The sequence below is a fragment of the Passer montanus genome, unplaced genomic scaffold (genome assembly GCF_014805655.1).
Source record: "Passer montanus isolate IOZ18808 unplaced genomic scaffold, ASM1480565v1 scaffold45, whole genome shotgun sequence".
NCBI classification, from domain to species: Eukaryota; Metazoa; Chordata; class Aves; order Passeriformes; family Passeridae; genus Passer; species Passer montanus.
The window spans coordinates 7,041,362-7,068,280 of NW_024369373.1; the positions used below are offsets into that span (position 1 = coordinate 7,041,362).

Consider the following 26,919-nt stretch of genomic DNA (forward strand, 5'->3'; position numbering starts at 1 on the left):
TAGGAAAGAAATGGTATCTCAAAGACTAAGCAACTTTTTAGTTTCTAAAGATGAGATCAAGGATTCTTTATAGAAATGGCTATTCCATGTACCAAATACAGTTACAAATAATTTTACAAGTGAAACAGAAGTTCCTTAAAGTAAATAAACTTTGAAGGTAAGTGGCACCATAGTGTCCTCTTGTGGTCTTTTAATGTTTAAGCTGTGATATGTTTTCTAGCAGAATAGCAAAATTTCCAGTTGTCTTTAGCAGAAGAGCTCCTGTCTTGCGACAGTGTGGCCTTTCCTTGCCTCACTTTTCTCCTGGAAATGGCCCGTGGAGGACTGCACATTGCATCTCCTACAAGCATTTATTACATGGATGTTCCTCTCGTGGTGCTCTCCAAAGGATCTCTTCCAGCCCCTGCCTGTCCTTGCCATGGGCACTGGGTGCTGCTCTTTGTGATGGGACACCCTTCCAGCCTGCTTTGTCCACAAGGCTGGTGTGATCCTCGCACGTGGAGAAGCAGGAATGTGCTGAAAACCAAAGTTCACTCTGGTGAAATGCTGGCCATGAACTGGCAGAGTTCCTGCCAAGCTTGATGTCCTGGGAAACTATGCCTTGGCAGAGGTGAATTTTGTTTTGTTATTTTATTTCTGATGGTCAGCTCTTGCCCATTTGTCACCCAGGTTCCACTCTAGTGGGAAAAATCTTTCAAACCAATAAATAACAGATACAGATTCCCTGATGTGTTAGGGACAACACAGAGATGAATTTAAAAAAAAAATCTGAATTGCAATGTAGGTCATTACTTATTTCTACAGATGATACTTATTGCTTGGCCTTGAGTCTCCTAGTTAGAAAAAACGAAACTATTTAAAATTAGATATATCTCCATGAAATTCAGGAAGAATAAAAGAAAAGCTGTCTTCAAACATAGTGTCAGATGCTGTGTTTATCCTTTAAACAAATGGGAAATCACTCGCTTTGATAATAATTGAAATGATGCTGCTTTTTGTTGTTTGATTGAGGCTAACATCACATGTTGCAAGTCTGGAAGTTAACAACACTCCAGAGCTTGTACCAGGGTGTGCACCACACCCTTGCGAGGGCTGAACCCTTGGAAGTGCTCACAAATCCTGATGGTAATTCTGTCCTGGGGGAACCTCTGAGGGAAGGGATGAACCCCCCTGCACACAGCCAAGCCTGTGTGAGAGCTGGGGATGTGTGCAGCCCCTGGCTCATGCTGTTCTGTAAAATCCAAGCTCCTTTTTAGTGCTGCAGAGGTGGGCACCTGCAGTAAGAAGTGTTCAAGGCGAACTTGACCTCACTTGCCTGCCCTGAGGATTTCTATCAGGCTCCACAGCAGTTGGCTGAGCTACCCTTCTGGCAGACTCAGTTTCTCACACAGGCTTTGAGTTGAAAACACAGTTTCTGCTGTGGAGGGGCACTGACCTTTCAGCTGGAAGCTTTACCTGCTTAAGGTAGTTCACAAATATCCAGTGGCTTACTAATGAAGAGCTGAACTGTGCCTTTGATGACAGGATTTGTAGTTAGGACCAATTTAAAAGCAGCTCCTGGTTGTGTACCAGAGGGGAGGTGATGGATTTGCTGATCTTCAGGCTGCTGATTTCACTGATGCTGTAAATGTAAACTAGACTACTGAAAATACAGACCTTTTCTCTTCTAATAAGCCTTCTAATAATCTAATAAGATTCTGCAGAACTGAACTCATTGTTTTCTGCTGTGAAACCACCAGGCTTTTTTCTTAGAAGTGCAGTTTTTCTCTGTTGATATTGGCGTGGGATGTGTAGAAAGATTAAAAAAAAGAGGAAATTAAAATTATTGTCTCTGCTTTTTTGTTTTTGCTGACCTGTCTGTACCGATATGAAACCATAACCCCTAAAAATCCTATTTAGCTTTGTAAAAACCAGCTAATTTTCACCCCTTTTATTTAATGAGAAGAGAGCAATGTTGTTTCAGGTAAATACTGTAGTATTGTAGATCATCCAGTTTCATTCCAGCATCATATTCAGACAACTTTTGATGGCCACTCATACCATTCAAAGTAACTTATTATCCTCTGAAAAAAAAAAAAATCACCCAGGTTGAAATTCTGTTCTCTTACAAACCAGATGCTAACAAAGCTGATCTGGGTAGATAACTTCTCAGCTCTAAATATGGTCTTTCTGCAGGCCAGTAAAGCACCCTTGTCCTTAGACAAAAGAAATATTTTTGCTTCAGTAGACTTGAATGGTTTCCTAGGGCTCAATTCTCTGTAAGGCATTTGGATATAGCTTCCATTCCAGAGAAGGGAGTTGCTGGTATATGTGCATGAGCCTAATTTTTTTTTAAACTTTTTCTGCTCACGGGTTACAATTTCAGTACCACTGATTCTATGATACTAAATGTTTTGTGGTAGCATAGATGCAGTTTTGATGCCTAAAGAGTGGTGTCTCCTCGCCACATATTTTTTCAAAAGTGCCATGAGAGGGAAGCACCCACTTTAATGCTTCTTCCTGAATAAACATGACTCCAAAAACACTAACTTTGGAGACTTATTTCTTGCAGTCCCTGCCTTCTTTTTCTAGGCCAGCTTACTCAGAGCAGACACTTTCACTCAAAACTTTATAAAGTGAAACAGGGGAAAGAAGACTGAACATGAACAAGCATGCTTAATGGTGAATTAGCATCTTGCCCCTTTTCTATATAAAATTATTTGTCCCCTACCAATTAATACTCCTGTTTTCTTGGTGGGGTTTATCTTGTTAGGTCAAACTTTTATGAACACTAATGAAATATAATTCAACCATAGAGGGTAAGCCAGAAAATGCTACTTTTTGGCCCATTGTTTTGCTTTCCATTGGGCAATAAAATTATTGCTTGCTCAGAGAAATTGCAAGCAAAACTTTCTAGATCTCAGGGGACCACATTTACAAACATGCTCATTTTAGGGTTACTGGAAAAAAAAAATCTCACCCTAAGTCTTCAAGAAACTAGCTGTTTTCAAAAGAGGAAATTCTGTTCTGTTTTTCCCATCTCCTCCAGAAGAGATAACGCTGTTTACAGAGATACACAAGGCCACATGAAGATCCTTGTTGTTTCCTCCAGCAGAGCTAAGTGTCAAAAGTAAAATGTAGGTTATATGAAAGCACAGGAGTCTTAGAAGTCTTTCCACCTGTCTGATCAATACCAAGAGGTGGAATTACTCTGACTTGCCCCAGAGGTGGTCCAGCAGCAACCCTGTGCTAAGTGAACTGAGAGACCTGCACCCCCTGGCAGCAGCCACTCCACAGCATGGATCCCTCATGTTCATTTCAAACCCCAACTAATTAAAAGTAGACTTATTAGTCAGTTCTTGTGAACAAAGCATTCTCCCTCATGTTTGTCTCTCTCCTGCTCATTACAAATTTCTTTTCCTCTCAGTGACCAGGGGGGTGCTTTGTCAGAAAGGCAGGACACATTCAGAAAGCTGGGGTAAGGTGGGAGCACAGGAAAGGTCCAGCCTTAGCCCCTTCCTCTGCTCTAAGCTTTGCATCCTCCTGCAGACTCCTGTGTGATCCAAAGACAAATCTTACATCTGTGCTGGAATGTCTTGTCACTGTACACCCATTTCTTGATTAGGGAATATTTTAGTCTACAGAAATCTACACAACTAGTATGAATTGACAGTCCACAGTAAAATAAACTGTTTTCCAGAGTTTTTTTTCTCATGATTACCCAACACATTAAAAAGAGATCCTTCTACTGTCAAGGCCAGCTTTCAAATGCAGACAATAAATGGCATTATCACCCATTAATTCAAGTTTAAACGCCACGTGAAGGCTACCACATGCAAAATGAAGGCCAAGATACCCGCTGCTGGCGCCAGCTTCTACAAATGTGAAGGCAATATCTAATTTTGCTCACTCGGGGGGAAGAGGCGGGGGGGCTGGCGTGCCTCACGGAGGGGATGTCACCGCTCTGCCTCCAGAGCGGCACCGAACAATGGTGTCCCGGGCTCCGCAGCCCCTGTGTGAGCGGCAGGGCCACGGTCCATCCCTCTGCTGCCTTAGCACCTGGCTACTCAGCCACAGCTACCAGCCCCGGCCCGCATGCAAACCCGCGGGCAGCGCTCCCCGCGCGCCTTACTGGCTGCTCAGCCACAGCTACCAACCCCAGCCCCGGCCCGCATGCAAACCCGCGGGCAGCGCTCCCCGCGCGCCTTGGGCGCTGCCGCGTTCCGCCTTTCCCGTGGGCTCGCTCCGCGTCCCTGCCGGGGGTTTGGTGTCGCCGGAGCCAGAGCGAGCTCCAGGGAAACGGGGAAGGCACAGGAAGCGGGGACAGCGGCACATCGCCCGGTACCGGCACACAGCCGGCTCTCGGGGTGCCGCTGCGCCTTCCGGCTGCTGGGGCCGCGATAACATCCCCAGGTAGCGCTCTCGCTGCGGGGCTCTCGGCTGCCCTGCCGCGCTCACTTGCGGATGCTCGCCCGCACCACCCCGTCCCTCCGGGCGTTCCGGGACCACCCGGCTCCATCCCCGCCGCCGCTCTTCGCTCATCGCTCGTGCCTAGCAAATGGCGGCGGCGGCAGCAGGGGAGGGAGCCGGGCCACGGCGGAGGGGAAATTTCCTCCCCGAGGCGGCCCGGCAGCGCCCGCAAGGGAGGGCGGCGGGCGGAGGCCGCACCGCCCCGGCGCTCGCCCTGGAATGGGTGGAGTTGAGGAGCGCGGTTTCCTGAGAGGAAGTGACCGCACGGGGCAGGAATGCGCCGCCGGCTCCGCGCCGCGTCCCGCCTGCCTCGCCGCGGTGCCGCGGGGAGCCCTCTCCGCCCCGCCAGCCATGCCGCACTTCACCGTGGTGCCGGTGGAGGACAAGCCCCGCGCCGAGTACGACAGCGTAGAAGGGCTCAGCTGGGTGGACTACCGGGAGCCGGCTGCGGCGCCCGCCCCCGGCGATTCCTACGACACCGTCAGCTCCGACGGTGAGCGGGCACGGCCGGGGCGGGGGGCGGCGGTGCCCGCGCTCCGGGGCTGGGGGAGCCCGGCTCCCCGCCCCGCCNNNNCGGCGCGCCGGGGCAGCGCTGCCCCGGGCCGGGCGGGGCCGAGCGGGGGCAGCCGGGGATGCCCTGGACGCGGGGTTCCCCGGAGCCAGCCCGGGGTTCCCTCCGCCCCCCAGCCGCTGGTGATAGCCCGGGGTGCGGCGGGGAGCGGGGCTGGCCCGGGGTATGGCTCTTATCGGTGCTCCCACAAGCTGCCTTCTCCAGAGGTGATAAGAGTACGTGGAGATAGGCTCAGATGTTTTCAGCGCTCCGCTGCCAAAATAACCGGGTGATAGAGAATTCAGTTAAATTAGCCGAATTTAACGGTGTCTGCGTTCCTTGTTTGTATCATCTTAAAACCCGCGGCTGCCCAGCAAGGTCTCTGTCCTGCAAACCGGGCCCTTGAATACTACAGCAAGTGCTTTGTGCCTGTGTGGCTCTCAAGTGCTTCTGCCAGGCAGAGCTGCTTTTTCTTAGGGGTTAATTTATTCCAATTACAGAAGAAGATCACGTAAGTAGGAGGGGATTTTGGGTGGTGAGAAGAACATTCTTTAACTAGGCAGCTGATATGAGTGTTCTGCCTGTCTTGGTGTGTTGCTGTGACTTCTAGATATAAATCACTTTAAATACAGTGAGTGTTTCTAGTGGAAATGTGAAGGACGCTTGGATTTGGGCAGTAGTGTAGTCCTGGTACAAGGTTGTTTTAGCTCTTTGTGCAATCTGTTCCTTTTTTTTCTTTTCTTTTTCTTTTTTTTTTTTTTTTCCCTGCCTTGGTTATGTTTAGCTTTCTGCAACCTTTAGGAAGAGGATCTTCCCATGGGCTCATCTGGTGAATCTGACTTACCCTCTGTGAATCATGAGTGACTCTAGGCAACAAAAGAAAAAGCAGTAACCACCTGACCTGATCTTCCTTGCCCGTGCAGTCAAACTTCTCAGGCTGCAAATGTTACTGAATGTACAGTAATCCCTGAAGGGAGCCTGCACTGCTCAGGCCTGTGCTTAAGGAAGGCAACAGGGTTGTTCTGCTGAGTGATACTCAACTGTCATAGGAACAAAGTTCAGTTCCTGCCTTCTTAACTTGCTCATTTCTCTGCGATTATGCTTTTCAATCTCCATTACGTGTGCATTGGGTGTTTTTTTCTTTCTTTGTATAATTTTCAAGGAAATTTTAGATTTTGAATACCAACTAGCTTACATAGCCCCAGCGCCCGTTCTTTCCATGCCTCGTGTGGGTGTTTTAGGGTGATGAAAGGGAGGCGCTTTTCCCAAGCTGTCTATTACTACAGACAGTTTGAGGCACTAGCCCGGAAGGCTGTGCAGGGCCTTTAATTTGTTTTGTAAAATAGGGCTGTTTTGCTCTCAGGCTACTTACCCTATGTCCCTGTGTGTACGAAAGTAACAGGTGTTTTTTACCCGTCTCAGCAGGTCGAGGTGGACACCTCGTGGAGTGCTTTTTCCAGTAGCTAGCTTTGGCCATGGGTTGGTAAGTGTGGCTTGTGGAAGCTGCTGCCATGGTGGATAAGGGAAGGCCAACTCAAACCATCTCCTGTTTAGGTATGAGGCTGCCTGTAGGATGTGTGCAACCAGCACACTTCAGGGTACTCACTCAGCTCCTGTCACAGTCCATCAGTCACTGGCAAGCTGTGGCCTCTAACGTGCTGCTGTCCCAGCTGCAGTGCACAGCCATGCTGCTGGAAGTTAGCTGAGTCTCTCTGTTTTAAAGCTGATAAATATCTAGTAATTTCTCTACTAATATATGGTAGCTAGTTCTGTTTTTGTTTGAACTCTAACTGCCTTCTATTTTTTAATTTACTTTCACAGTAATTATTGTTTCATATCCTCGGGGTGTGTGTATAAAGATTTGTGTCTTGCCTACCTGTCCTGACAAGCATGTTCTTCCTTACTAGCCTTTTCTGTTTTTCCTTAGGTTTCTTGGGTTTGTAGCTCTGTAGAAGGGAATCTGAACTCAATCTTGTGTTATTCCTTTCAGTTTTGGTGCTGGTTTCTACATCCTGTGCAGTTACCCTGGCCTCTCACTCGGGGGGTGTTGATGATATGACAGAGCAGAGGTGGATGGAAGGCAGAATATCTCAGAGCTGTTCAGCACTGGCTGGAGCCTGCAGACTGGAGGCAAGAGGGTGACCCTGCAGAGCCTTCTGTGGCAGCTGATTACAGGGCTCACGGAGGGATTTGTTGGTGTTGGGGATGCCCCTGATTCGAGATAAGATAAACTGTTTGACTTGAGTGCAGAGTTCAAGTTGCAGGTTGTGGCCTTCTCGAGGTGCACACAGTTGATTCTGACACATGGATGGATGCACACAGAGCTGCCTGAGCAGTGCCCGTGCTCCAGGCTGTCTGTGCCTTCAAGTACCCCCACCACAGGCTGGGTGAGAAACTGGTTGCAGTTGTTCTGGTGAACCTTCTGCTGGGAAGATTTTATTTTATCAGCTTGCTATTTGGAGCCTGATTTCAAGGCTGGTTGGGATTGCTCAGTTTGGCTGGATTGGTTGAGGTGACTCAGTAAGGACGTGGCCCTTGCAGAGTGTGCCCATGGCACTGTAGTGTTTATAGCTGCTCTGTAACAGTCTGCAGTGGCTCTGTTGTGCAGTACTCCTTGCACAGTATCTTAGGCTGTTGCTTATGATTCTGGAGGGTTCTTTTTTTGGTTTGATCTTTTTACCGCTGCCTTCATTTGTCATATCTCTGGTTTTGAAGGCTTTTTTTTCCCCCCTGAATTTTGCTTTTTTTAGGACATCTAGTTTCACATCTGCAGATGTGAAACTGTTCTGCAACAGAATTTCTTGTCAACCATTTCCATAAGAAGACATTAGTCAGTGTGCAATAATTTAGCCTTGTCAGATAGCTCCAGTACTTGCTTATGAATAAAATCAGCCTTTTATTTCTAAGTAGGTTCCACTGGCTGCCACTGCTTGTAATAGACTTTGACATCTTTCATTTAGAAAAAGAAGTACAAAGAATTATCCTGTGATCCTATGATAAACATGTGAGCCCTTCTTCATGGATCGTCAGGGATGAGAAATGTGAATTTGGCATCCCCTCCGTCTTTGAAATAAAGCCAGCATATTAGGTTGGGTACACAGGGCAAAAAGAGGGACAGTGGGGTCTGAAAGTGTTTAAAATACCAAATACACTTTGCTTTAATAGAAATCTCAGCTCCACAGTCATTGTGCACCCAGTTAACCAAAGTGTGGCAATATCATGTGTCCTGTGGGAAGTTATTTATCTTCCCTTGACTTTTGTGTGGAAATGAGACACTAATCAGCTTGGTGTCACTAACTAGCTTTGGTCAGCTGCCACCCTTGGTTTTGCCAAGGAATTGCTCTGCTTATGTTGCAGTTATCACATGGCTTCCTCCCAAGCCCAGAGTTCTCTAACCAGGCTTGGGACCTTTACCTCGAGCTCACATTCTGGGTCAGTGTGTTCAGTGTTCTTGTGCAGCAGCAGATTGTGCTGCTCATTTGCAGCGAGCTGCTTTGGAAAATGTGGGTAAAGTTCTGCTGTGATAGCAGTGTGCTTTTACTTTAAACTTCCTGGTTCAGTGCTTTAATGTGTGGTAACTTACTAGTAAAGATTTTTAGTCTTTTGCAAGACTTGAAACTCACATGAAATGTGTCTGAAGATACTTTTAATGGGGACACATAAATCACTCAAAAATTCTTCTTCAAAGTACCTAATTCTTACATGTAGGTGTGTTTTGGCCAAGCTCAGAGATAAGATAAAATTAGTCACGTAATAAATTAGACAGTAGGGTTAAATAGGATGACAGAAACATGTCCAAATTTCATTTAAGTTATCTTAAGAACTTCTGCTGGCAGCAGTGTGGTTAAATGACACTGTTATGGTGGTCATAGTGGAATATTTTTGCATAACCTCTGTAGAACAAGCGTCTTCAGCATTTTTTGTGTTGTCTAAAAGCTGCAGAAAGAGGTCATAGAGGAGGCAGCCTGGGGTGGAGTTGAGGCAGAACCTCTGAATTGTTGCAGAGAAAAGAAAGTAACCTGAGAATAGCAATACTGATGTCAGTGAACTGTCTTTTCTGGTGATTTGTTAACTGTTCTCTTACTGAAAATGGAATGGAGACCACATCTTTTTCAGTGTAGTGGCATTTTGATGGGAAGGGTTTTTTTTTTCTGTTCTGCTGGCATCTGGTTTCCCCCTGTGAAAGTATGATGTTCAAATTTGGAAATATTAAAGGTGTCCTGTCAGTGCTAAATATGTCAATATTTGTTTCTTTTCAGAAAGAGTACTTGTGGGATCCACAGCAGTAGTTATGGTTTCAGTGCAGATCCTGAAAGGGGTCTTAGCAGCAGGATCATGCTTTAGAAGTCCTGGAAGGTTTTTTATTGTTAGGGATTTTTTTCCTTTTCTTTCTTTTTTATTTTTTTAAATTCTTTTTCTTTCTGTTTGAGCAATCAGCAATTAGCACAGCACTGATTGCTGTGCTAAATTCCAGAATGCTTTTCTCAGCAATACAGGTGCATAGAGGAGTGGACTCTTGCTTCAGATAAGGAAAGATAAGAGTTTGGCATGTGAAAAATGAGAGTGGAAAAGTGCTTTGTGACATAATTAGCTGTTTATAATAGCTGGGTGGGTGAAGGAGGTGGCATATACTTCTTTATACCCTGTAATCAAAGGAATTTTTCTGAGGAGCTCATTTTCCTGGAGCCCATGGTCGATACCTCTAATTTATTTTATTGGCTTGTAGTGTAGTAAGCTTTAAATTGTTAAAATGCTTGTCTAGAAAAACAAAAAAGTTCTTGTTGCTGCATAAACTACTACTTTTGCTGTGAATGTCTCCTACTTCTTCTAATTGTGCAGTGGCTTGGACTGAGCTGGAGAGGCTGCAGCTGTCCAGTACCAAGGGGATCGTGGTGCCAGCTGCTGGTGGACAGGAGACTTAGCTAAATATAGGAAAACATGGGCCTTTTTGTGGGTTCTCTGGTATTTCAGTTATTTGAAAAAGCTCTGGGAAGAATCTTCGTGATATGTCTGGGTGATGTGAAAGCAGCTCCCGTACCCGTGTGTGCCTGGGTCTGCATGGTGCAAAAACCCGAGAGAAGATTGTTGAAAAATACAAACAGCCCTCGGTTGTTCTTTTGCAGCTGCAGATTTTTGGTGTTTTGGAGAACACCTGCATTAAAAGGCTAAGCTTTCTTTTGGCTAAGCCTTCCTTTGTACATGAAAAGACATGGATTTTCTACCTAATTCTCTCTGCCTGTGCTCGCTAAGCTGCCGTTCGAAACTTGAGTTGAGACTAAGTTTGGGAATTTAGGCAAACAAATTTCCAAATTTTTCATAATGCTGAAGTGATATCTCCCATACAATCTCTGAACTTTTCTAAAGAATTTTAAGTACGTTTTTGGGTGTCTTGTGTTTGTGTTACATCTCTCTTGTGTATGAAATTGATCTGTGTGTGTTATTCAAATTCCCCTTACAAATTTCTTCAGTGTTTCACTTCCTCAAAGAAAATAGTGACATCTGCTTTCTTTTCCCTGCTGCAACAAAATTAAAGCATAAGTTTTTGCGTGCTTTTCAATGTAAAATTTAATTTTGGCTTTTGCTCTAAAGTGTAGAATGAAGACTAGGGTAGTTTGCAGTCCCATTGACTAGGAAATGTAGCTAAACCTAATCAATTTAGCCTTGTAAATGTAGCCAAACCTAAAAACGTATCCTAATAAATGCTGTTGGCTGAGGGTGGAACAACCACCTTGAGACAGATCAGAGTAGTGATCACTGCCTTGTTTTGAAGTGCAAGTAACAGGATGGGGGATACCCAGTGCCACAGGCAGAGAAAAGCTGCATTTGGTGATTTTTCGCCTTTCAAGACCAAGTTAAGGATTTACATCTGTTTTTTATTGTGATGCAGCAAATAATGTGCAGACTGCTTTAAATTACAGAAAAATTGCTATTAGCATGGAGCAAGATTTCTTTAATCAAAAGGTCCACATCTTCGAGTTGTTGGTTCAAGGTTGCTCTTTAAATAGTTTGTTCTGTGACCTGAATTACAGAGAAAAAAAATGCACCATTTTCAGACATGGTTAAAGCCTATTTGAATTACATTTTAGGGGAGTTTCCTTTGCCTTCAGTAACCTCTGAATTGGAAATTTTGCATCTCTTAATTTTACTAAGCTGATTTTTTATTCTCAGATAATAAAGTTCCAGGATTTTTTTTGGTTTGATTTAGTAAAATCTCTTTCTTAATTATTAGTTTTCAATAGGCAACTGTTTAAGTGCTGCCAAGTGGTCCCTTAGCAATGAGTAGTACTGTTCTTGCTCTTTCAGTTGAGCTGCTTTGGATGATTTCTTTCAGCATGCTTGGATTTTGTCATGCATGGAGGACTGAGCATCTTTCACAGTGGCTGCTGTAGCAATTGCCAAACAATATCTTTGTTTTAAGCAAGCAACATAAAATACATACACAAAAAAAAATTAGTCTTTTCACAGACTCAAATACATGACAGTTAATATGTCTGTCTTTAAATTTAAAAGGTCTATGCAAAAATACAGCCCTTACAATGCGTGTAGTGAATTTGAAACTTTCTGGAATTTGAATATGACAACATTTTGTATACTGTAACTGCATATATATCTGTATATATATATGTAACTGTGTGTGGAGGCTATTTTGTAGCCTGTTTACTGCCTATTTGTTCCCTATGGCTTTTATTTTAAACACTGTTTCACAAGTTTCAAGTTGTCACTTTTGAACCATAAAAAGAAGCTCCTGGAGTGAATGGAGTAGCATTTTTTTTTCCTGACAGGCATTTAATAGGGCTTTAGATTTTGAGGTGGGTTCTAGGTATGGCTTGGAAAAGAAGGTTGTTTACTCTCCAGCAGTATTAAATCATGTCTGAGCAGCAGAGGTACAGGTCAGAACAGTTCTGGGAATACATTTTCTCAAATTTTTGTTGCTGTTAAAGGTACCAGGTGGAGTTCTTTCTTAATCATCTTTTGATCTTCTTTGTGCTCTGTAGGACAGAGAGATGGAATTTGACATGCAGAATAAAGTGCTAATTGCCCCCAAAAAAGCTTTTACTCAATTAGCTTATGGATGAATGGGGAGTTTGATAACTTGGCAGTTATGCTTTAGACTTATTGGAAATGTAAATGAAATGGCATTTTGCTGAGCAGAAGATGAGAGGCCAGTGCCAGGCAGGGCAGGGCGTGAGGGAGGAGGTGGCTGGGGCTGGTGAAGGGGTGGTTGTCATCCCTCCTCTGTACTGAAGGTCACAGTGCTGCTCCAGGAGGCTCCTCTGTGTAAGGCATGGCGTGCCAGCATTTCCACAGGTATTCACAGTTTGGGTTTGCCTAATCTCTCCAGGGTTTTTGGCCCACAGGTCCATCCTCCTGAATGCAGAATGCTTCATTTGCTCCTTTCTCTCCACCCAAGTGACCTGCATTGTCCTAGAAGCCCAGCTCTTGCATTGATTGGCACGTGGTCTGTGCTGTCATGAGGATGCAATCCATCGATTGCTTTAGGAACGAGAATCAAAGCTGTGAGCTGCTGTTGGAGGCTGGCTGGCAGGGATTGTGTAACCAGATCCTTGCAGGGGAGCAATGCAGAGCTCTGTGTAGGGCAGAGGCACTCTGTGCTACGGACAGGTTCAAGGTAATTATGCCTCAACAAGACTACATGTTTTTTTTCCCCCTGCAGTCTAATTACCAGCCTTCAGTTTCATCTCCTACCAGTAGCCAGCAATTTCTTCTATTTATCTGAGGGATTTAGAACATCATTCAATCACTGCATTTACCCTCTTATCATGAAGCAGACCATACAACCTTCTGACTTTCACTTCCATGTCAAAGGGAAAAAAGGAGTTTTATGGTGTGCCATTAGAAGCTGCTCATTTGCTGAGTTAAGAAGGGCAAACTTGTTGAGACTTGCTCTTGCATACTTTACATTGCTGATTGCTGCAGTTAAACACAGTTTTTATGCCCTGGAGTATAATTATTTTCCATAAAATTATCTATAGCAATGCTGTTTTATTTTATGGCCCTGTCTCTGTTTGCAAGCTGAGTAGCCCTGAGCTTAGTTACTGTGTGCAAAGTCCACTCTGGATTTCCATGTAGGAGGTCAGTTCTGAGTCAGGACTGGGAGTAATTCAAGAGGATGGCATAGCTGCTGCTGTCTCTGGTGGAGGACAGCACATTACTGTTTCTCCTCTGCCTTTGCATTCAGGAGCTTTGTCTTGCTGATCCTCTTCTGAATAGTATAATTAATCTTACTTTTTCTACTACTTGCTGTAATATATATTTGTGTCCAGAGCTGACACAAAGGTAGAAGTTTGTTAATTGTCTTGCAGATCTGATTTTAGAACCTCCCGCTCCTGTATCTTTTTGGCTTTGTTCTGCTAAGGTTTTAATGTCCAGTCTGTGATTTCACAATGTGAAGTGTTTGGCAGTAGTACCACTTGACCACTCCCATCCCCTCAACAACATCCCTTCCTTTCCTTTGATTCCTGTTTGTGTTCTGCACCCTGTGCTGGGGCATGGCTGTTTCGAGAGCATCACAAGCCAACCCTTGCTTCAGCTCCTGCGTGGAACTTTTGTCTTGTCTTCTTTGTCTAGGCCAACACAAACCACTCACTCTTGTTGTGTTTCTGTGTTCCAGGAAATCTGGTGACAATGTCAGGGGTTAATTTCTGTGACATGGTGGCCAATCATGAAAGGAGATAGCTGAGCCATGATTGGTAAATCCCAATTCTGTGTAAGCAGACAGTGGGATGATCATCTGCCTTGTGTTAAGATGTCTTTTAAGCACACATGCAATGAGCTTTAAAGCTCTAACTCAAGGCAACACAGAGAGAATTATTTAATTGCAATATTTTGCCTTTGCCCTTTTAAGACACTGTATTGTAGACCTTTTGGTAGAAGCATGTATTTAGTGGGAGCAAACTCACTATTACACATCTTGGAGTGTTTTCTGACTTAGATTGTGTTCCAGCTGCCTAATTCCTGGTTGGTGAAGCAGAAGAGTGATCTAATGCTGTTGATTGCTCTTTGAAGAGTTTCTCTAAGCTATTGTGTTATACCCACTTGCTCTGATGCTCTTGCAAACAGATGAACTTTCTGTAAAATGATGGTAAAAGCCACTGTGGCTTCTCCAGATATCTAACTACTTCTTGGTCTGTGCTGTGTTATACTGTGGGAAGTGTGTTGTGCTGTTCTGGGAGACTTGTGGGCTCTTTGTAAATGTGTGTCAAAATATTTGCATTTTAGAAGAACAGTGGTTTGCTCTTTATCATGTGCAGTGTCAGATCTCTCTCCACCCTCTGAGATGTTCAGTGGGAAGGAGTTACTCCCTTTACTTGGAGAAGTATCATGCTGACTTGTAATTTCTCTAAGTATTTTGACCAGAGTTATAGTGAGTTTTGGCTGTTTGTAGCACTTCACACTGAAAGGTCATCCTTGGATTTGCTTAACTTTTTTTTTCTTTTTTCTTCCTCCTCCTTGAAACACCCTCCCCCTTTCCTTTTTCCTTGCCTTAAAAAAACCCCAAACTCTCATGAACTTGGTTTCCACATGGAACACAGTACTTCTCAAATGAAAGAAATATCTGATGTTCAGCACTTTCTGTATGAGTTAACTGACTGAAAACTAATGACATTCAGGGTTTCACAATCAGCTTGTAAGTGGTCACCAAAATCTTTCTGCTGTCTTCCAGGAATGGATGATAGCAGATAGATGTCTGTAAATGGCCATTGTGTACATACATTGAAATGTTCAAAGTTATTAAATCTCCCTTCTTCTGTCATTTTCTGCATGTCTGGAGCATATTTAGCATCCTAGCTCTTATCTTATTTCTTTCCAGTTGTTCCCTGTAGGAAGTTTTTTGAGCTGGTGGCAATACTGGCTTTTAGTGGTCACTGTTCCCATCTGCTTCCTCTCACTCCAAGGTTTGTGCCTGTGCAATTGTATTTTTTTTTTCTGTGTTGAGCTGGAGGAGGGAACAGGTACGTCCAAAATGGTGGTGTGTGTTTTTTGGGCTTTTTTTCTGTTCTCTCTTTTGTGCTGTGAAGCCATGGTCAGTTGAACATGTATAGGGCTGAAAAGAATTTTCTGTTTTTGGTATCAGAAAGAAAGTTGAATATGAGTTGAATATTGCATGGAATCTGCATACTGGTCTCATAGATGTATTTTGCAGTCCTTCAACAAAGAAAGTGAGAACATCTTACAGCAAGATAAGAGGCTTTTCCTGAGGTAGGGAAAATACCAGAATGCTGCTCCCTCTATTTTGATAGAAGGTGTGTTGTATCTGAGGTGCCCTCATGCATGTGAAGGGATGGAGTTTCGGGAAGGATAATTGTGAGAAATGGTTTTGGAGTCATTCCACATGAAAGAACCTCTGAAGTGGATTACGGTGAAATAAAGGTTGTTTTTATAGTGGTTTTTTTTCATCTGGCAGTGACAGGTTATATTATGAAAGCTCCCAAGTGATGCGAGTTCCTAAATCCAATCTCTCAAAAGTGACTTGGCATCTTTAATTACACAGGTATTCCTGGTGACTGCACCTACCTCAGCATGTAGATAAGTCTTGGTGAGGTGTGTGCTGGTATGCAGAGAATCTCCTTGTGGATGGGCAGGATGGTGGGGGCTCTGGTAATTATGAAGTGCTTAGAATCAGTAAGTTAGTATTTCTTGTGTGTCTTATATAAACCTCCCATTTCATCCTGCTGCTAGTTTTTTTTGTGGTCTCACGTGTGGTTCATCCATTAATGGGTCATCCAGTGTATTGAAGATGGAAAGAATCAGATCACTTGAAAGCTGAAATGCCTGCAGGGCTAACGTCACAGAGCTACACTTCTGGTGGCACTAGCAGGTTTAAAACCCTGTCTGGTTCCACACTCAGCAAGCAGCAGATTTGTGGCACGCTTTTCTTAGTGTGCAAACAACTGCAATGTGCCTCTTGAGTGTGGCTGGGCTTGGATTTCACAAGTAGCATTTTCACTAAGATCCTGATATTTGTGTATTTTCTCGGTGTTGAAAGGATTATAATGCCAGGATTATATCAGTGTCAGCTTAACTTTCTGTAAGGACCTCTTGCTTCTTGGAAGAGATCAGTCCAATTCAGCATTGCAGCCAGCACTCTGTCAGAGCAGGTAAAAACAGTTCTTTTGGAAATACAACGTTATTAAAGTTGACCAATCCTCAAGACTTCACAGAGGAAGCATTTACTGAAGTATGTGCTAAGAGCTGGAAGAATAATGGTAAACCAAGTTACTGAAAATGTCAAAGAACTATTGCTAAAGGGTAAGTATTTTATGTTGATATTAGCACCTACAAAGAATTTTAAGTGTTCTGAAACTATCAATGTATCTTAACTGAAAAATAAAGTCATAATACTTTCTGAAACACAGGGTTATTAAATTGTTAAATCCTTCGAGTTGTGTAGGGTCAGACAACTTGATGGGTAAGGCTGTTCTCTAATCTAGTTTTGAAGAGTACAGTAGAAGTCTTCACACATGTTTATCTAGGGATAAATCTAAGATCTGTGCTTAATTGTATACTTAATTTGGTACTCTGCTCCAGCCTATCTGTTGCATAGGATGTTGTCTGGGTAAGTTTTGGCTGTTCCTTTCAAGCAAAGCACAAGCAAGTGCCTTCTTTTAAACTCTGAACTGGTTCAGAGGAATGACTGTATTATCAATAATACAGCTTTTTATTTTAGTTTTTGGGTATAATTATGCTTTTTGTGCCATCACTGCTGCTGATAATAAATGTGTACTGTAGTTAGTAATAAGTCTTAAGAATCACAGCTTTAACAGTTGGATAAAATCCAGTAAACTCAAACTATATTGACAGTGTCAATTAACAACAAAGTAAATAATGTTATAATAGTGAATGAACAACATATAGTGTTAACATGAGCACAGATGTCAGTAGTCTGGTGTTTAAGCTGCAGTTTCTGATGGGAATTGTGTCTGGAACAGGGATGTGAGTGTTCAGTGAAACTGATTGTTTGAGCCTGTGTTTCAAGTACAGAGGATCTCAAAGCTCTCCAGGGAAAGGTCCGTCCTTTCATTCTGCAGTGCTTCCCACTCATAAGCCTCATTGTTGTGTGGGTTCTTATCTAGTGTGGCTTTGACCTTTATTTTCATGAAATACTGGGATTTTACAGCTGGGATTTTACAGCTTGTGCTTTCTGCCACCTTCAGTGAAAATGACCTGGTAGCCCAAGGTCTTGTGTGAGCTGGCATTAACAGATTTCAATTGGTTATTTCATTAGCAATGCCTTATTTGTAGTGTGAATGAGTTTTGTCTAACTAGATGCAATAGTGGTTATTTCCTGTTTCTCCTATTTCTGGTGTAAATACAATAATCCTATTAAAAAACCCTCCACACCTAAACCAGCCCAGCCTCAAAACAAGAACTTAGTGGAGTTTTCAAAACATTTTGAGAAATGTTTTTTTTTCCTGAGCTTGGAATGTCACTTTGCTACTTTTGTCTTTTTCCTACTGCAAAATAAAGGAGTTATTGTTTTCAGTTCTTAAAAATATGAAAGTTAAATCCTGACTTTCAGTTTTTTCATGAAAAAGTGTTTTGGGTGCTACTGACTACTTTGTAGCTAAAGGGAAAATAAGTATTTCTCATTATCAGATCCCATGTTGCCAGCTGCCTGTTCTGCTGCCATAAATGAGTTTGTAACCAGAATTTTCATCTTAGAAATTCTTTGTGTTTCTGGCTAGTTGTGTGTTGTCCATGGAGAAACAAGTATTTCTAATAGTCTGTCTTTTTTATTATTGCTTAAAGTTATCTTTATTTTGGACTGCTGCTGATGTTGGATTAGGATTTTTGCTAAATTGTTGAAAGTAGTTTAAGAAAAGAAGCAATGTCTGATTTCTGTTAATGAAATGTCAAGGTGGCGATATCTGCAAAAGCATAATTGTGCATTAAATTATTTGGTATAGTCTCACGAATGAGCCAAGAAAAATATTCCATAACAGCTCTGAGAATGAATGAGTTTTGTTTAGTCCAAACACATGTGAGAACCACATGAATAGAAGCAGACTTGGAATGTATTTGAAATCAAATTGTTGTCTGCATGTTTCTTAGGTTATGCTAGAAGGACTTGGTTGCTGGGATGTGCAAATCCCTGGGTTCTTGGACTGCTGGCAGAGTCCAGGAAGCTTGTTGAGGATTTTCTGTTTCTCAGCAATACCCAGACCTGCAGGTCTTGATGGCCTGTGAGTGATGAGCACTGTGAACATCACGCAGCCTTTGGGAGGAGCAGCATGAGCATGATCCTCAGTGACATCTGGGAAACTGTGTCTCAAGAGCTGTAAAAAACAAACCAAATCCCCAAAGTGTGATGAAAATGGACCTGGACAACTTTTTATATTAAACTTTATCCATAAGGCTGTGAACAAATGCCCTCAAAATAATCTGACTAATAAAACCTGATTATGCAATAATTTCTGTTTGGAGCAATGGGGCAATCCCATTGTTTCTCCTTTTTTTTTTTTTCCTAATAGAATACCTAACGTGGGTGTGTTAATTTGCTTCTAGGTCTTGTGAGAACAGTTAAATGTAGCAAACATATTTTGATTTTGTGATCAAAAATCAAAGTAAATTGTGTCTTAATTGCCACTTGTGTAGAAATTTGCAGAACATACTGGCACATGAAAATCTGAGAAAGCACAAATAAATCACACAGAACTAACTTGCTTTCCAAAGTGGGATATGTTTTGCCTGTCTTAAAACATCTATAAATCAGGGTTTTATTTGGGTTTTATTTAGGTTAGGCTCTCTTTAGAGGTAATTTGCAGCGTGTCAAGGTGCATGCACAGGAGAGGCACTCCAGGGGTCAGCTAATTGAGCCATCTCCTTCTGAGTGAGAAGTGAGCCTGTGTGATTAGTTGGCTTTAACAGCCTGCTGTTAGATTGCTTATATTAAAGGAAACCTGCAGCAACTACTTGGGTATCAACTCTGATTTCTAATCTTAGATTCCAGTGTTACTGGTAGATGAAATCTTATAAGTATGAATTTTTTTTGTTGTAATTAAAAAAAAAAAAGGCAGATCAAGTAGTGCTCCCTTTGCATGAAAATGGCTCAGTTTGTGCCCTTAACTATCACAGGTTTTGTAGCCAGTAATACTTGTGAAATAGTGTCTGAATAACAGCAAAATGTGGTGTTAGCTGCTAGACAGGCTATTTCATCAAGGCACTCCAGGGGTCAGCTGATTGAGTCATCTCCTTCTGAGAGAGAAGTGAGCCTGTGTGATTAGTTGGCTTTAACAGCCTGCTGTTAGATTGCTTATATTAAAGGAAACCTGCAGCAACTACTTGGGTATCAACTCTGATTTCTAATCTTAGATTCCAGTGTTACTGGTAGATGAAATCTTATAAGTATGAATTTTTTTTGTTGTAATTAAAAAAAAAAAAGGCAGATCAAGTAGTGCTCCCTTTGCATGAAAATGGCTCAGTTTGTGCCCTTAACTATCACAGGTTTTGTAGCCAGTAATACTTGTGAAATAGTGTCTGAATAACAGCAAAATGTGGTGTTAGCTGCTAGACAGGCTCTTTCATCACAGTGTTTGTTACTGTGGTGGACACAAAGGAGCCTGTACATGCATAGTACAATTACAAGTGAGATACTAACTCTTACAGTGCTCCAGAAATTAAGTTACATTGAGGGCAGGAGTGTTGGGCTGTCTTTGAGCTGGTTTTCTAGGAAATACCTGCTGTTTGTTGGTTATAAAGGGGTAAATAAACCAACGTGTTTATTGGTCAAGCTGAGCATTTCAGTTCCAGCTCTGACTTGAACTCTGATTCATACTGAAATTATCTGAAGAAATTTAGTCCCTCACTTAAGACTTGCTACTTGAGGCAGGGAGGATTGTGGCAGCCCTGTGTGCCACCCTCCTCTGTCACAGCAGTGTCTGGAGCTTTGTGCAGCTTTCCTGCCTCCAGAGTGTTGGAGGCTGTGTTCCTCCTGAGATGCTGGGAGCAGGCTGTGTGTGCCTCTGCCAGCTGGCATGAGCTCTGCTATGATGTGCCTGGAGAAGCAAAGTGGCAGAAGTTTGTTATCAAAGTTCAGCCCTCTTCAGAATTTGCTTTTTCTTTAATGTTTTAATATTGCTGTAGCTTAATTGTCATTTCTCTGTTCACTTTGTTGTCTGTGTGGGTGAGACTAAAGCTCTGTCCATCTGTGCCTTCAGCACGTCTTAACTTGCCAGGTAGATGAAGATTCCATAAGAAGTAGGTGAGCATCTCTGGGTTAGTCATGTCCTGATGAAAGAATCTGTAGTTTTTTTAAAGATGTACTAATTTCCGCTTCTTTATCTGAATATGATGAAGCAGGGGAGTGGTGGTTTTTTGTAAGGGTGTTTAGAAACTGGCAGTAGAGAAAAATAAAACCTTGACAGGTCAAGTCATGCAACTGCTCTTGCCACCTTCTCAATGATTATTTTAGTCTGGCAGAGGAGGCCTTATCATTGTGAAGCTTCCTGGTCTTTTCTTTACAATACTGTATAAAGTATGTATCACTGTGCCTAATTGTTCAGCTTTCATTTATCCTCACTAATCTGCCTTTTAGTTACTTTCATGTATGCCTTTTGTTTGTAATTGTCTCTAAATTCTGGATTTCATCTCTCAGTTACTTAAGGAAACACAATGGCTTGCACAAAAGGCTTGCATTCAGCATGCTCAAGCAGTGAAACTGTTTGTCTGGCTTAATCCTCTTCCAGAAGGAGACCAGTAACATGAATAATGTCCTCCGTGTTCTTAATACTTTTTAAATTTTTTAAATTTTATTTTTAGTAAAGACAACATTAACCTTTTGGAGAAGAACAAAGTAAAGCTAGTCAGTAGAATATCTGCTACGGTTTAGTCCCAGTGTTTTTTCATGGCTGTGACGCAAAAGTTTGGACATCCATTTATTGCTTTTGTTGTGTTTCCTGAGCTTCTTGTGTTTGAATGTGTGGGAGCGTGCACACTTGAGAGTTTTAGGTTTTGTTCCATGGATCATCTCTGATGTTTTAAGGAACTCAGGTGATCCACAGGATGAGGAACTTGTTCCCTGGACCTGCGCCCATATCTGAGTAGGAGAGTAGAATGTTCGGGGAACTCTGCTGAAGATGTTTAGATAAACTGTATAGTTGATGTGGTGTTTGTAAATAGAATTATCTGGTTTGGAAGAGAACTAGTAGCATTCAGAAATAAAATGCCTTAATTATTGAAAGATAATGAAGACTGAGGAGCAATGAAACAAGTGAAGAGGAAACATTAAACTGCTTGGAATACAGCTTGAATACATCAAAATTTGAGATTAATTAGGGACTAAGGCAAATAAATTATTCTCTGTTGCAGAGTATTTAGCTCCCTCTTTGAGAAATGTTCCTTGCAAATCAATCTTGCATGATGAAAACTAACACCATAGCTACTGGCCAGGACCAAAGACTTGATAACTAAGGATGAGGAAAACTGTGCGCATGTCACAGGATGGTGCCTGCCCCGGGGACTCCGTGCTGCAGGATGTGAACTGTCCTGGGGTGAAGCTGGGGCCAGAATTCCCCAGAGTAGCTTTCCGAGGTCACATCCGCTCCCTCCCCAAACTGATGGAGATAACGCCCTGCTCCCGTGCAAGTAAGTCTCTTTGAAGCTGCTGCTGTTGCTCACTGGCACAGGGAATCAACTGGAGAAAGTTTTTCCTTGCAGTGAGGTTCCTGCCCTGTGCTGCAGCCTGGTGTGTTTTCTTGAAATGCAGTTGTGATTGTTGTTGGGGAAATGGTGATTTGCTGGAGGTTTTACTCCTGAAATGGAAACACAATGTGAGAAGAGAGAAAGTGAGAGGAATGCTTTGGTTTAGAACATGTGCATAAAGACGAGATTGCATTGAATGTGCAGCTGTAATGGAGGTGATTTTTGGCTGTCATTTAATCAGCTGTATTGAAGTTAGCAATGTAGTAGCTTGAATTAGCACACATCTCTGCAGCTCCAGTTCTGCTTATTGGGGATGTGGAGCTAGGATGTCATTGTGAAGAACTTGCATATAAACTCACACTCCTTCACTTCCTACAGTGTTTGAGAGGGACTTTAAAGTGGCACTTCATTAGATCAGCAGGGAAGTTCACTTTTATTTTTGCATTGTCTGCAGTAATTCATATGTATGTTATTTCAGGACAATGGAGGTAGTGCTGTGAATGTGGTAAAAAGCCAGTTGTACTTTTTTTTCCTCTATCATCTGAACCATCAAGAAGAAAATGTGCTCTAGCAATTGCAAAATCAATACTATATTTCCAGTTACTAGTTCTACTGAATTTCCTATTCAGTTTGGGCTTCCTCTGTGCAGGATGGTGTATAAATTTGACCAAGGGGTCAAATTCAGAAGGACAGTTTAATGGGAAGGGTCTGAGTGATAATTGAACATATAAATGAAGAATGAGAGAGAAGATGGAAGCTCTTTAGAGAGAGAGAGAGGTCTTCTGAACAGATCAGTTGTGAAAAATTCACTGGTGGTAAAATGAAGATGCATCTGAAAAATAATAACAATCAAGTTGAACATTCATTTTAAGTTACTGGTCTTTGTCAGGCTCAAGGAGATAGTATGAATCTTAACTAACTGAGGAGAGGTTATGTGGATTATGATAACGAGGACATTTTGAAAGAGCAAAAGAATTATCATCTTGCTTAAATAACTGAGATTGAATGTATGAATGTATTTTGGCAACAGTGGAATTTTGTACATAAAATGGTTGAGTTTCTCCAAGTGTTATAAGTAAAAGAACACCCTGACTTGAGGCAGTGATAAAGTAGGGTTCCCAATGGAAGGAGGAAAGCTAAGGCAGCAAAGAATTGCTTTAAAAATCATTCAGTGATAAAAAAATCCCCCGGCTGATATTCCAAACACTGTCACCAGAGCCAATATATAGGATTTCCTATATAGTGCATAATATAGGAATTGAGGAAACAAACCAAAATTGCTCATGACATTGCTAAGTTTAATAAATGTAATGGAGAAGATACTGCAGAGACCAGGGTATATAAGAATCAAGCAGACAGTATTTCTGTTGATGTCATAATTTGCACCATCATTTGTGTCCAATTTAATAAGTAAAAGGTGTATGGCAGATAACTCCATTTCCTCAGCAAAAATTGTAAATGTACTTCAACCACAACAGGATGGGGGGACTGCAGCACACACTGCAGCAAAATTGATCTGGTATATTCCAGTATAAGCATAACAAATACAGCAAGCAAGCAGCTTTTGCAGATTTTAACCTTTGCTGAAGTTGATAACGGTTTGATTTTGATGCTGTGTTGTTAAGCTTACTGGTGTTTTTCTAGTAATGTAAAAAATTCTACAATTACAGCAAAGTGAGCATCACTTATGTGTAGGTGGGGTCAGCAAATAAGCTGAGCCCCCTTGTTCAAGGCAGCTGCTCATTAATATTTTGGGGTTAGTTGTCAGAGCTGTGAGAAGGGCACTAGGCACATAAACACAGTAGGCTGCTCTTTTCATATATTTTGGTCATCTAAGTATTTACTTACAGAAGCTTAAAAATCCCTCTGTTCTTTGTGAATATTGTTTTTCCAACAGTTTTGGTCAAAGCACCTGTCAGCAATTTCCAGAAAATTGTGCTGCTTTCCATGCATGCCTTCCCCTCAGTAAGAGTAGGACTGAATGTTCTCATAATTTTTCGGCTTATAACAATTACTTTTGTAACAGTGTGGTTTGTGCTGATCACTGTATGTAGTGGAGGACTCTCCTCTTTGCCTGTTAGGTTAATTTTGTAAGTTGATTCAAATTTCAAACTGCAGAGAGATTTTCACTTGAATTGTATTACAATATTTTAGTGTAGCCTTGTTGAATTGATTGCTGTAATAATTGAAAAGATGCATCCAAAAATCCAGATGTTTAATTTCTTGCTTTTGGTGTATTCAGTGTAGACTATTTTAACTTGTAGTATTTTCATTTGAGATAATGATGTCTTTTTCTTTCATTTTTAATTTCTGTAGTGGTTACATCTTTTGTAAATAGAAAAAGGTATTCCTTGGATTAATCCTCTCTTAAGGAGATGCTCTTGGAAATAATTCATTTGTATTGGCTGGGAGAGCAGGGAGTGAAGAGGTACAGGCAAAAGAGAAGAATTTTTGTTTGTTGAGCAGAAGGTAATGGGAGACTTAGGTTCAAGAACTTATTTTGAAGATGGAAATTAATTTAATTTTTTTCCCCCTCAGAGGTTGTTTTAAACTATAGTGCCCTTGGTTGTGGCTTTTTTTTTTGGTTTGGTTTTTTTTGGTTTTTTTTTTTTTTTTTACTACTCACTACAGAAAACTCTACAGATCTTCTATGTTCTTTTTTTTAAAATATTGTTCATTGCATATGGGAATGCTCTGATTTTAATGTATATTATATTAGGTTTTAATATAAGAGTATAAGAGGAGCTTGAAGAATGCGCATCTTGAATGTCCAAAACACAGTAAGGGTGTTGAATGTCTGGGGATTAGTGGGCATAATGAATAACAAACAGCATTTAAGAGCTAAAAAGGTGCTTTGAGGGCTCTTTTGTATTGTCATTACTAGTCTTTGAAAACTTCAGTCTTACTAAATGTACTGAACTGGGTTGGACACACAGCTCAAAGGATGCTGTTGTCATTAGGAGTCATTTCTAAATGCACAGGAGCTGTCCCAGTGCTTGCCACTGTTCTATATAAAAACAGTTACAGAAGTGAGCACACACAAGGCATATATAGCATTGTTGCTGTGATCCCACTTGTAAATTTTATTTTGAGGTGACTTCTTGTTCTATTTTAATGAAACCAAGGAGTAGAAATAGAAATAACTCTACCTTGAGAGTAACACCTTTGATATTATTAACATTGCATGACTTGAGATACTAAAAAGAAACATGTTCAATTAATGAAATGAGTTTTTTCCCTACGGATTCTTCAAGGTTACAGTATCATTTTGTGGTTATCAAAACCTTCTTTTTTTCTTCACAGGTCATGGCAACCATAAAGAAAACAGTCCTTTCCTGAACAGTTCAGAAGCTGGCAAGGGAGGCGACTACTATGACAGAAATCTGGCCTTGTTTGAGGTAATTTCTAGCTGTTTTTTGTACTTCTGATTTGTAATTTGTGATCTTCCTTGATGGGAGGGGTTGAGCACATCTTTCTCCCCCACATGCCTTCTTGTGGGTGTCAGGGGCATCAGCAGACAGGGACATCCTGTGTGGTGACAGAGCTCAGGTGTGGTGACAGCTGGGTCTGTGAGACAGAGTTATAACTCTGTATAAATGTGAACATCTGCAATTAAGGAGGGGCAGGCACTCCTGCTGGAGGCCTTTTCCATAAGCACGGGACCACACCAGGTGTGCAGGCACTAAGGAGAGGGAGGATGCACCAGGATCCCAAAGGCCATGCTGCTGTGCTGAGCAGGAGGTACATGTTATCTCAGCCCCTTTCTGGAAGGAATTGTAATCAGGTTTTTAAACATATCAACTGCAGGTCAGATCACAGGAAGGAATAAGAAAAGGGGTGCTTGGCTCATGTCATCCCTTAAGGGATGATCCCATTTGGGCTCAGTTTCTGCATCATGTACAAAGCACATAATGCTACTGATCTTACCAAAAACTGTTCAAGGTGATACCTAAAGATATGATAAAGCTGCAGACAGTGAAATCTTTCTCAACTGGTTTTTATTTCCTGTGTGGAAAGTTGTTTCTCTTCACCATGCAATTCCTCCTTGTGCTAGCAGACATGCAAGACTTTACTTTGAAAGGGAAATGGAATGATTTTGTTCTGGGTCTCTTTTTATCCCCCCTGCTCCAAAACCAGAAACAGAAATTGGATGGGATGAATATAAAGGTGGCAGGCCCTCCATACGTGTGGCTTTTGGGAATTTTGTCTAGATCCACATGAATTAGATAACATAGTTTGGAAAATGTAATAAAATCATCAGACTGAATACATGTCTACAATAAGCAGAGTTTAATCACTAAATCTCTGATTTGTTTGGCAGCTTGACCTTTTAAAAAGTATATCTGTTGATGTAAGTTGACATCAGAGATACATGCAAGCTACACATTCATTTTCTCACAGTTCTAAGGCTCAGACTTCATTGCTTTTCAGCACCTAAGGAGAATGTCTGCACCATGTGAATAATTTTGGCCTTTTCCTATCAGAGTTGCCTTCCTTTCAGAAAATTAAAACCTCTCACCAGTGGTTGAGGCACAGTGAAATACTCTTGTCATTTCCTGGATGATTTTTCTGGTGTGTTCCCTGGTGGCCTCAGGCATGCCCAGGAAGGTGTGATCCCAGCCACTCTTCAGCAATGCTGTGAACTGCAGAAGTTGACTTGTTGTCTTCTTCTACAGGAAGAACTTGATATACGACCAAAAGTGTCATCTCTGCTTGGCAAGTTGGTCAACTACACAAATCTTACTCAAGGTGTCAAGGAACATGAAGAAGCAGAAAATACTGATGGAGCGAAGAAGAAAGTATCAAAAGTAAGTGAAGATTCTCTCCATGGCCAAAACTGATGAATGGGATGACTCCCTGTGTGATTTTTGGGGCCTCCCCTTGTTCTTAACCTCTCTCAGGAGCCATGACAATGGTGCAAAGAAATGCCATAGAAGCTGTAGGGAACCAGCTATTACAGAGAACTGGGCAGATGTGGTGGTAAAAACTGCACTGCAGTGCAATTCCCTGTGCTTGGTGTGGATTTAGATAAGAAGGCTTTTAGTGGACTACAAATAAAAACTAAACAACCCCCCAGCTTTTCCCTAGTGCTGTTTTAGCTGCCAGTTACAGAGAGCTGGGGTGGTTAAAACTGTGTACTGCAGTGCCATTCCCTATGCTTGGTGTGGATTTAGATAAGAAGGCTTTTAGTGGACTACAAATAAAAACTAAACAACCCTCCAGCTTTTCCCTAGTGCTGTTTTAGCTGCCCTGATCTG

General features: G+C 42.0%; 1 protein-coding gene across 7 annotated transcripts in view; it reads left to right on the forward strand.

Annotated features, from left to right (window-relative positions):
- Positions 1-4,653: 4,653 nt before the first annotated feature.
- Positions 4,654-26,919, forward strand: part of SLC12A4 (solute carrier family 12 member 4) — a 47,348-nt gene continuing 25,082 nt past the window's right edge. For 2 of the 7 annotated variants that reach the window (XM_039721107.1, XM_039721108.1), the window contains exons 1-3: positions 4,654-4,942; positions 24,965-25,059; positions 26,338-26,469. In XM_039721107.1, the coding sequence (XP_039577041.1) occupies positions 4,669-4,942; positions 24,965-25,059; positions 26,338-26,469 (501 nt within the window). In that variant the 5' untranslated portion in view covers positions 4,654-4,668. Of the gene's footprint in view, positions 4,943-5,236; positions 5,511-6,421; positions 6,554-14,693; positions 16,271-21,328; positions 21,605-24,964; positions 25,060-26,337; positions 26,470-26,919 lie in introns of those variants that run through there. The other 5 variants (XM_039721110.1, XM_039721114.1, XM_039721113.1 and 2 more) reach the window with 5 other exon arrangements.